The sequence below is a fragment of the Charadrius vociferus genome, unplaced genomic scaffold (genome assembly GCF_000708025.1).
Source record: "Charadrius vociferus isolate BGI_N301 unplaced genomic scaffold, ASM70802v2 scaffold370, whole genome shotgun sequence".
In the NCBI taxonomy this organism is placed as follows: domain Eukaryota; kingdom Metazoa; phylum Chordata; class Aves; order Charadriiformes; family Charadriidae; genus Charadrius; species Charadrius vociferus.
Window position 1 is genome coordinate 2,104,877 of NW_009646744.1, and position 12,003 is coordinate 2,116,879.

At 44.8% G+C, this 12,003-nt stretch overlaps 1 protein-coding gene across 2 annotated transcripts in view; it reads right to left on the minus strand.

Annotated features, from left to right (window-relative positions):
* The window catches only part of FSTL4 (follistatin-like 4), a 242,366-nt gene that overhangs the window by 153,756 nt on the left and 76,607 nt on the right, over positions 1-12,003 (minus strand). For both annotated transcript variants that reach the window (XM_009890835.1, XM_009890828.1), the window contains exon 3: positions 9,653-9,901. In XM_009890835.1, the coding sequence (XP_009889137.1) occupies positions 9,653-9,901 (249 nt within the window). The remainder of the gene's footprint in view (positions 1-9,652; positions 9,902-12,003) is intronic.

Here is a 12,003-nt window from a genome sequence, read left to right on the forward strand (position 1 = left end):
TGAAATTTGAAGGATTTCCAACACAGAAAACACTTGAATTAAACAGCAATAGGAATTCTTTCTCTCTGCCAGTGAAGAAAGTGTAAAAAACCTATTCGTTCTCTATTTTTATGCAATATTTGTTTTACTTCACTTGAAATTACTTGGGTAACACATGGCACATGCTATTCTTCCCTTCCACTGGGAAAACCCTGGATGTTCACACTTCGTAGAACCATGTAAGTTGGAAAACACCTTTAAGATCATAGAGTCCAACCTCAAGATTCATTTTAGATACAAGCCTGAGAAACTCAACTGCGTCAAGCTTTAATCTAAACATCCCTTCATTAGGAGGTGGGGAAGGAGTCCATAGGCAAAGCTGAGCGCAGCCGCTGAGGATCCAGAATCAGGTTCGACCCTTCCCAGCGCTCGGGTATGCTCAGATCATCAGTTTTACCATTAGTTCCACTCAGAGTCAATGGGAAACAGCAGGCAGCGGCGAGTGCTCTGCCAGCAGCTCGGTACACAAACAGTGTCCGTGCGTGTGCCCCGAGTGACACCCAGGTGAGGGACAGTCCTCCACATGAGCACCCCTCAGGAAATTGCCTTCTGAAATGTATAGCTTGACGGAATTGCATTTTCATAACATTTGACACATGAGAAATCCTTCAAATTACTGTAGAACCAACAGAAGAGTCGAAAAAGAAGTAAGACATATGGGGAAGAAAAAAAAAAAAAGATGTTGTTGTAGCAGTGTTGGTGCAACCGTGATGGTGTAAGAACCAAAATGTGCGCAGCGTTAACAGGGAAAGGTAATGTCTTTTATTAGACTATCAACATTTGGGGGAAAAAAAGCCGGTAACTTTTGAGCATCCAAGCTCCATGACTATGAGAGATTCAGCAATGCAGAGGCTCAATAAACGGGCCACTTTTTAATCACGACTTCCTAACATCGTGCCCCACTTTGCTGGCATTTCTCCAGTTTAGTCACCACCTGGAGCAGTTTGGGAAATTGCTGCTGGAACAGTGAGAGCCAATATTAAATTCAACAAAATAAAAAAAGCAAAGGTTTTCTTTCATGTTTACTACATGCGGCTCTTCAGTATTTAAATATGGTTTAAGCTCCCAAATTCATGCAGAATAAACATTAACCTGATTCGCAGAGAAGAAAAATGAGGAGGACACAGCGAGTCCAGACTGCCGTCAAATCGCGACACGCGTCTGTCAAGGTGCAAACAGCACACAAAAATAGGTAAAACGAAAGAGAAACATCCCCCGACATCTGGAGCGTTGCGCGCAGCAGTACCAAAGCTGCACAGGAACTCCAGCCGGTAAACGCGAGCCACGTCCCCGCGTCTCTTCCCACATCCTTCACTTTGATTCTCCATCCTCCTCCGTCCTCTTCTTCTGCTTTCATTCCCCATCACAACTGCTACAGCTGTGCATCAAAAGAAGCCTCATTATCACCTCTCCGCTTTCCCAAAATCGCTGCAGCGAAGGTTGGCCGGTGCCTGGCTTGGAGCCGGCAGAGCAGAAGCCGCCCTAAAGAATAACGAGCTGCATCTCCTTGCTCTGCCCTCAGCAATATTAAGCTGCAACGCTGGGTGCTTTAAACTGAGACCGCCTCATGCTCCCGTTGTCTTCCTCCAGTTTTAGGCTGAGCTGCTCTATTTTCAACATGTAAACAGTTCCTTAAACCTCTTTCTTAATCACCGATCACACCCCCCTTCACGTTGATGCAGATCAGGGATTCCCAAACGGTGCTTGACGCTGCCGCGGTCCTCCAGCACGGCGGACAGGCTGCGTATTTTATTAACTGTGGGCTTCGGTGACTGCAGTTCAACCAGTCTACCTCAAATTATAAGGGGGAAAGAAATTAGGAAGAAGAACTCTGATTTATTATTCATTTTTTTTAAAGATGTTAATACTGCTGCTGAAACATCCTTTAATTCCTTTGTTCACTAGTTGATACGTATTATTAAGCTGTTTGGTTTTATGGGAGATATTATGGCCATACATGTCGAGACCGGCAACTGGAGAAGATTAATAGACTGGTCCTTAAATAAGATGAAACAGATAACAGGCACTGAATAAAACTGTTCACGGGCGCCCCAGACGTATGACCGTTGTAAAAAACAAACTTTACACAATTTCATATTAAAACAAAAGGCCACACTGCAGTTACTCCTGCACTCCCCAAATGGCCACCACCTCAAATTGGAGCTATAAAAACCCCGGGAATGCTGGATAGGGATCACTTCAGATAACACCACTCCCTCCACTAGCTTCAGCCATGGTGTGTTTTGCCCCATTTCAGCTTTACCAACCGTATCCGAAATCTGTCCCCAGTCTACGTCGAGTCACAGCATTGAGGAAATAGAGGTTTGTTTTTGGCGAAGACGGTGCAAGAAATGGCACCACTGTGAGGAGTTACCGTGGACGTAATTCACCTTCTGACTGACTATGTCAAATTCAGTGTTGGCCACAGTGCTCCGGTCCCACTTCTCTTTGAACCTGTAGGGTTACCGCTATGGCCATGAGGTCCTCAGCAAAGGTTTCTATTACTAATGCGTATTAGGTCTCAAATTTTCTATTATTATTAAATTCTTACATGCATTTTTTCTTCGGGGACATTTTGTGGGACTTCTCTAAGACCTTTGCTAATTGTGATTCTTTTTCTAACGCTTAAACTTTCCACGCTCTTTCGTTATCGGCATTTAATTTCCAACTATATCAGGGAGAGTTTCACAAGGGCCGAGATTTCCCTTCTGTGGATTTCAGTAATGTCAGCAAAGGCCTTTTAAAATGGAAAATACTCTTAAAGACCTTAGAGATACACCTACAAAATTCCTGTTACCAAAGCCAGGAGAAGACTATCTCATGTTCGCATCCTCACATAAATCAATGGCATTTCCATAATTTACCCCAAAGATTGATGCAGTCTGTTTATAAGGAGTTAAGCCGTCGATCACACCTAAGAGGACTCAGCCTGAAAAGCCAGGTAGGATCGATCCCTCCCCGAAGGACTCGGCGGAGGGAGCTGAAGAAGCAGTGTGGGAATAGATAATACAGAATCCCTTTGGTACAGAGTCCTGAAGTACTCAGTGTAGCGAGAACTGTATCAGCTCTACTGACAGCAAACACACCTCAAGTACATATAGCACTTATCTCTCTTCCTAACATTTGAAACTCCTATTTTCAAATGTTGATGTGTTCATATATTGTTCATATATTTACGTTGGACACTGAAATGATCATTACAGGCCAGAGCTCAGCGTGGAAGCCCCCGACCTCCTCCCCAGAGGGATTAATTGCACTTCTCCCAACAGCTCCAAATCCATCTCCCCGCCGTCGAAGCAGCCTGTCAGCAGCACTGCAAAGTTAAATCGGCAAATATTAATTGCCAGGTGGGAAATCTGCCATCAGTTCACACTCAAATTTATCTTTTCTTTTTTTTTTCTTTTTTTTTTTTTTTCCCCCAGCTGGAAAGAGAGAGAGTGTTAAATGGAGCAGATTTCTTTGCAGTCTGCAAACCAGCCGACGGAGTGGGTTTCGCCTGTTCTGCAACCACTAAATGAGCAAAACATTCAACACCACCTCCGAGATGTTTCAAAACGCTCTTCTTTGGAACACATTACTTCTGGAATTAACAAAGCACTGAACTAACACATGGACAACAAATAAAGTACAGAAGAAATAAACCACCACCACCTGAGGCTGAATCCATATCTACTCGAGATGACCGCAGTGATTCGTTGCACGAGTTATTAGCCTGCTTGGGTGGGTTTTTTTCCCAAGTTTGTAATTTATTTACATTCAAGCATAGAAAATTTTCTGTCAACGTGCAGAAGATTATAATTTTCCATAATTAGAAAGAAACTGTTTGAGAAACGGAGGAAAGATAGACGAGAAGTTGAAAAATGCCGCTTACTGCCATGAAATCCTGAGGTGATGGGATGATGGGGGCTGGGAGAGGCCTCGGCATTTCGACACTTAGTGCAGGGTCAGACCAGGTTGCTGTTCCCAGCCAGGTCTTGAAAGCCCCCAGAGATGGAGGTGGCACCTGGGCAGCCCGTCCCGCCACCCACCCACCTTCCTGGGAAGACCACCTCCTGACGTCCAGGCTGAACCTCTCGTTTCAGCGTTTCCCCTCGTTTCTCGTTCTCCCACCACGCACCCCCACGCAGGGCCAGGCTCCGTCCCCTACACTATACCCGCAGAAATGGCATGAAATAACAAGTTATCCTCACTCTTTCAGCCATGCATCCACACCTGGACACGTATGTGTAGCCACACGCACACCCCAGCACGGAGGCACGTACATTTTGGAAGACTATATACAGGTTCGTAGTATGAAATGTTTGTCTGAGTACCGGTGAAAGGCTCAACCCCAGCGGTGTGACCACGCGTGTAACAGAGAGGAGAAAGGCAGGTGGTTTTCCACAGGGATTTCCTTCCAAATTCTGTACAAAATCTGTACAAAAATGTGATTTATTATGGGGCAAAAATTGACCCTGTGGGAGGAGGAAAATTACTGTCATGTGTCTGCTTAAAACAAACAAAAAAATAAATACTGTAAGCTACGAGACCAAATTATTGAAAAAATTACTACTGACATTTCAGGAGAGACTGGTGGGAGAAAGAGAACAGGACTGGAATACCAGACATGAATGTGTCTTTATAACGCCCCATCTCTCCATATAAAATTCTGTCAGATCTCATAAAATTAGATCTTTACTAGAAGTTGGACTGAATTAAAAAAAAAAAAAAAAAGAAAAGAATAAAGTAATGGGCAGAGGTACGGTGCATTTACATAATGGAAAGTTCAAGAATTTGGTCAATGAAGTTGGATTGAACTCATGCCAGAGCACACACTAAATCTGACCAGCTGCACTACGAAGCTGCTATACAGCCCAGCAAGAAAAGCTGAGACTTTTACAAAAAAAAAAAACCAACCAATATACCTGGATAAAGGGAGGATGTTTGAACCAGAGAAAATAAGGAATGAGTTTGGACAAGCAACACGGCTGCCTTCGTCTGGCGGGGGCTCGGCTGATGCAGGGGAGCTTTAGGACTGCTGATCTCACAGAAAAGAGTAGGGAGGGAAAGAAAGAAGAGAAAAAATTACTCCTAAATCCCAGAAATGGAAAAGCATAGCTCTAAACAGAAACAAATTCTCTAACGTATGTACACTGCTAGAGACGTACATTGCTCTGATGTGTCTGGAGAAAGGAAGGAGGTAAGGGAAGAAAAACTGTATTGAGTGGTGTATGCGCAGCTTTTGCTGGCCAAAAATAATGAGAGAAAAATGAGTGAAGAGACCGAGTGGGTGTAAAAAAGTCAAAAAGGAAAGAGAAATTAATAGGAGTGGAAAAAAGGGGACTACTGCTACGGGAAAGCAAAGCATCGTCCAAATCACTGCGCTAAAATGATTTAGCTGCTTTATCCAAGGCTTTTATTCAAACAGCAACGTTTCCAGGCCAACTGCTCATTTTGGACATCTGTGGGACAATTGTCATTATGAGCACAGATATCTTTCTGGTTTTCATGGGTATTGGGAGTGCTTTCGGGGGAGACGAACTTCTTTCTTCTCTTCTTTGGCAAAGAGCAAAAAGCATTTTATCCTCGTGTATTTTGTTACCCAGTCGAAATCGCCAACACTCAAATCAAATGACTGTGGAAACTCACCAAACAGTGAAAATACACAAAACCAAAAAAAACCCCGCCACATAGTAGAGAAGTCTTAAATAGAATGTTTTCCTATGGGAAAACCAAACTGTGTTTCATACCAGTGAAGACAACCGGATCAAGGAGAATTTGAACAGCTCTGAGTAGGAGTGACATTTCTCCTGAGACCTCTGGATGTAGGACTTCTGCTTTATGGTATTTCCCTTTGGGCTCCAAACTCCTAAGTGAAGTTTTCCATCTATTTATGATTTGCTTTGTCAACTGCGAAAAAGGGATGAACATTTACATTTGTGTGCCTGGCAGCACTGGGGGACTGTGCCGCACCAGAGGGTGCGGGATGAAGCCTGGGGAGATGTCTCCTGCTGGGTCCTCTCATTGCTTCACCCACATTTCCATGAGCTCCCATCTTGGACATCGTGTCCATTCGTCAGCCCAGCAAGCCCAAGCCTTGGGCAGGGTGGCCAACTCAGCCTAAAGTCTGCACACCGAGGCCTGACACCCTCTGTGGAATCTTCCCCAAACACAACGTTGATGGGATCTTGCCACGTTTGCTCATACCAGAGAGCTGATGTCTCCACGTGGCCCACCCTCAGCCAGCAGGTCCATGCAATTTTCCAGACTGCTCTCAAAGAGACACGTATTAATTTCAAATGATGCCACAGGGAAATCGGGATGTCTGAAGGCACACAAGGTGTTGTTTTAACTTCTTGGACTCTCGAGGTTTCAAGGAGCCATTTCATTCTAGGCTGGGCAAAGGAGAAAGCGGTCATTTGCCCAGAGCCAAATTCTCTTTCGCTCTTCCTAATACTAATGCTCGTACAGAATGAAACGCTAGTGAGGTCGCACAAATCAAGCAATGCGTCTAGTCACACGCCAGTATTTGCTATACACCAGTACTTACAAAGCACTTGACATGTGATGAACATGTTAAAAGACCCGAAAAAAAAATAAATCCTTCCCTAAAATACCCCAAAGGAAACACGATCTTTGCTGTTTGCTTTGTTATCAGTTTACTGTGGATAAATCTAGCTCAGTCAAAGTGGAATCACAGAGTATTTGGTCTCCATCATACTTTAAGGCCATCCAGTTTGACACTGGTAACTGGGTAAACTGGCAGAGCACACAGACGCAACCCCAGTTTGTCACTGATAACTGGCTAAACTGACAGAGCACACAGATGCAATCTGCGGTGTCCCTCAGCTCTACGCAAGGACTTAAGTCTTAATTGAAGAAGTCAACTGGGACAAAAACCCATGAAGCAGCCCACTCATCAGCCTAATTGTACTCAAATAATTATCTACTTGATAGAACACAAATAGAAGGCACGTGCCCGCTGACAGATGTCCACCTGGTATCCAGCTGAAACAATGCATTGTGCACCTTCAAGATTTTTCTGCAATCAAAGTCTTACACTTTACGTTACATCTATATCGCTGCTTATAGAACTGTAGCTTAATTGCTTACTACAAATTTCTATTTAAAAGAAAACACCGTCATTCTTGATTTACAAATAGACTAAGATAAGAAGAAAGGAAAAGATACGCAGAAGGTTACTCGGGAACTGCATGGCAGAAACAAGGGCTGAAGCCCAGTCTTCCTACGGAGTTCCACTCTGTGGGATTATTCCCCCCTCAAGGTAAACTTTTTTCTGCTTTTTATCTCTGCAAACAGTGGTGTGAAGTACTCTTTTTTATTTATTCACGCAGAAGAGACGTGAGTTTATTTCTCTCTTCGCTTCCATAAAGGTGTTATTCTGCTCCATGGCAAGACTTTAAGGGTTACTTTAAAGAGGGACACAAAACTACTACTTTCTGACATCATTTTGCGATGTGTTCAGGAAAGTATTCAAGTGTGACGTTGTATCATTAGGTATAATACAGCCATTGCGGAGCCACTGATTACTGCAATGAGAACTCATTTTCTTTAACACTATATGCGATAAGGAGTGAATGAAAATGCAGAAGCACCGCTGTAAGAAGGTGGGCTATGTACACGAGGGAAAACACTCTCTGAAGACACCTTCTGGGGAGTCAGGGGAAGAAAACCCTCTGCATCAAGTGGGCTCGAGGGGCTGCCCAGCACCTCCGACATTAAGACCTGTATCTCCCCTTTCTTTGGGAGGTTTCTCAAGCTGCCATCCCATCTGCGTCTTACCCAGGGATGGAGGCAGCTTCCAGCCAGGTCCGTGCCCTGATCTGACGTGTCACCCTGCGGCAGAACACCAGCACTAGCAGCAAGGCGCACAAATCCTTTTCAGATGCTCCTTTTTAAAGAGACGAGCAAAAATCCCTCTTCACCTTGACCTGCTCATGTGCTGTGCCACCAAATATGCCTTTAGGTGAACCCTTTCCAGGATTAACTTCCTACAGAGTCTATCCTAGACCTAATGACCGGCTTTGGTACATTTGGAGCGTGCCTGTGACACACTAACCCAGCTCAGCTGGTGTTCACCAAGTCAGTCCTCTGACCAGCTCCTCTGTCCCACCCATGGCCAGATCCCCCAAATAAACGGGAATTTGCAATGCTGAGCAAAGCAGTGCCTAGGTTGTAGAATCATAGAATGGTTTAGGTTGGAAGGGACCTTGAAGATCATCTCGTTCCACCCCCCTGCCCCGGGCAGGGACACCTCCCACCAGCCCAGGTTGCCCAAGGCCACGTCCACCCTGGCCTTGAACACCTCCAGGGATGGGGCAGCCACAGCTTCTCGGGGCAACCTGTGCCAGTGCCTCACCACCCTTAAAGTGAAAAACTTCTTCCTAATGTTTAATCTAAACCTGCCCTCTTCCAGTTTAAAGCCATTCCCCCTCGTCCTGTCACTACATGCCCTTGTAAAAAGTCCCTCCCCAGCTCTCCTGTAGGCCCTTTAGGTACTGGAGATTTTGGTAGTCTGGAAATTCTGGGCTGGTCTCGGTCTCTGGGCCTCCTCTGAGGCACAAGAACGGTAAGGCTTTTCTATCTTCAAAGGGTATCAGGAGGATATATTAATGAGACTCTTGGAATGGGCTCCTGTGTCTTAAATAGGCTCTTCCAGCATCATGCATCCACGCGTGTTAGCAAACGAGAACTCTGTACACAGCCGAGCTCCTCAGGGGCTCAAGTGCCCAGCGAGCTGAAGATAAAGGAATTATTTTCATATTTGATCACTCAAATGTCACTGGATATATTTGCAAGAACCCACTCAAATCTTTCTGTAGGTATATGAAGTCATACTTGACGATGAGTTTTCAAGACATACTCCAGTGAGGCCTTTATAACACCTCTCGTTAGAAGTAAAATAACTTCTTCCACTCCCTGGCATTTTATCACACACTCCTGCTACTTCAGCCTCACTTGATTTGTGACAGGATGGTACATGGCATACAGAATATTGATGGAAAAGACACAGGACTCCATTCCTTTGGTGATTTGGCGTAACGATGATAAGGAAACTTGCTATTGAACCACTAAAACAGCTGGAGATGTATGCATCCTAGTGGTAACCAGAACTGTCTTCACAATTATTTAAATCTCTGTTCTGGTACTACACTTCCCACTCTTATTTCATCCAAACAGCTCCTTTCCTTTGCCTGTGCCGTTTGCCTAAGTGGGTTTTTGTTTCTCATTTTTGCAACAAACTTTTCGTAATACCATATACTTTTTCTTAACGTCTGTGGCTCATTCAAAGCCTTGCCAAATGAATTGGCTTGTAAAAAGTTATTACACTGGAAGTTGTAAGTACTGAGCAGCACAACTACAGTGCACAAGGCGTACAGTGATGTTAATTATTTACTAGTTCCCAGTTTGAATACATTTTGGGTGGTGATGACACTCAGGGGCTTAATAGCTGCGTAAAACATTGTGTTATGCTCTACAGTGTCCCAGAATAAAACAACCTTGAAAAACTTCTCTCTTAGAAATAAAACATACCACTTGGCCATTTATCAAGATTAGGGTAAGATGAGTGATGGAAGTTCTACAGAAGTATTTATTTTTAATGATGCCCTACCTTTGAAGAAACAGTCCTTGCTGTGGATAATGTAGATCTTTTTCCTCTGCAGACAGGAGGCTCGATGCAGCTGACAGTGATTTTCATAAAATTTGCCATCGGATCCACACACGGGCATGTAGCTGGACTTGCAATCTTCTACGCATCTGCATTCGGGCTGGTTGGTGTCCTTGTTCACGACACACTTGCTGCCCCGGCCGCAGTACTTCTTCTCGCAGGAGGCGTGCAAGCCATCCTGCCCGTAAAGCACTGGGAAGAGCAGAAAACGTCAGTGTGAGCAATATTTGCCTAACGGACCATACTCGCCCGATGCAGCAGCACAACAATTACAGGAGCAGGAGCCACAGTGCTTTCGGAAGGTAAAAGCACCCCCCGATGAACCGCAGTGCAACTGCAGTTTGGAGAGCATCTTCACCGCTGCGCTCCCACACCTCCGGCTCAACGCAACATCACGGGTGCGCTGGAAGGGCTCTATGGACACGGGGTCATTTGTTCTTTTAGCGCTTTGTGCAACCATACCCTAGAATAAAATCCAGTGAGAGTATTTCAGTGCCCAAAGTTTGACCATGAGTTACATCAAGAAACCAATTCTGAAAACCAACACTCCTCCAGCCACAAAACCCACGAGGAGCTTCATTTCAGGCAGAAAAGCGCCCTAAGCAATGGCACTTCAGTTCTGTACCAGTGGCCACATTACCTTCCACCCCATGAGCCAGATGCAGGACACCCCCAAGGCTAACTAACATTCATAGGGGGTTCAAGGAAAGCTCAGACAGACAATCACTGACACCTTTTGAACAAATAACCCCCTCAGAAAGACTTACCACTGAAGTAAAGGCAATATTACAGGAAGATGCTTCTCACTGTAAAAGCGACCATCAGTATATATCCCTATGCTCTGAACAATGACGTGTATAATGAAAAATAACTTTCTACTACTTTTAAGAATCCGTTGGATATAATGTTCTGAACATTACTGTACTGATGCTGTTAAAAGACTAAGGAAGTTGCCCTTGTGCTATAACGTTTTCTGCTTCTGAAGTTTCCTCGCTTAAAGGCTTACAACAGAATATTATTATAAATCATACAGGTACTTCCAAACAAGCCACTACTCTTGAGTATAACGCCAATTATTGCTCTATGAAGAGAGTTTCAGGCAATTAGATTATTCTATGCGAACTGGAGTACACGAAGTGGAGAATTACAAAGGGATGCTGCAAAAGGCGTAGCTGCGGCAGGAAGAGATGTTTGGCAGCGCGGCGCCCGCTGCCAGCCCAGCACAGCCTTCCCGCAGCGCCCGCGCCACACTCGGGCTGCACCACCAAAGGCAGTTTGGAAGCAAATCCCTCCTGTCTACATACACGGGTTTGGCTCTCGGCGAGGTTTCAGCCTTTCAGAGGAAACTCAAGTGGAAGCGCCGCTCCAGACGTGCTCCAGCATCCAACAGGGTGAATCCTGCAGGGACGGGCGGCACCACAAAATCCTCCAAAACGCACCCAGGGCTTTGCCCTTCAAAGGTTTTTCAAGTAGTAGAACTGTTCAGCCCAGGAGAACAGACCAGACCTCATCCAAAGACACACACCCCCCCCCGCAACACATGTACTGGAGATGTGAGGAGCATCAGCATTAGCTACCTCGATCCATCAATCCCTTTCCATCACGCTAAATCCCTCGCTAACATCAACACAGCCCCTGCCCGCCCAGCATTGTGCGCCAATACGAAATGCTCCAGTGTCGAAGCTACTTTTCATCTACTAGTGATCAAGGGGTTAAAGTGCGGGCACAAAGAAAAGCAAAAGTTTCTACAAAAACCCATTTTTTCTGGTCCCTGTAAAGCCTTTGTTTTTATCACTGTAAATCAGAAAGGGGAAAAAAAATCTGTTATTGGAGGATTAACTATTTGACTCAATAACTCATTAAAATTCCTCCAACTTGGCAAGCTAAGAAATATTGACTTTTCCTGACTTGTAATAAACTAGAAGGTCAAAGCATCTCTGAGCAGTGCAAAAAGTACAGTCCCTGGAAGGAGTATCTGAGTATTCTTTATTTACTTTACTAATTGTTCCAGGGTTTCTACAAAATATCCTCAGGAATGTAAATTTGCTGACCTCCATCAGACCTCACTGCCCAGACTATCTGCATTTACGGTGTCTGCCGTAGGTCAGAGCAGCATGAAGGATGAGGGTTTGAGGAAGCCCTTGTCAAGCTTCCTCCTCCTCCTCCTCTCAGTGGCAGGACCTGCACCTATACAGGCACATGGCTTATCCATCACAACGTGCCTCAAGGGACATGTTTTGGAGACTGCTGTTGATGCTAAAGATAGATATTTTTTAAAAAAATAAAGATTCAGG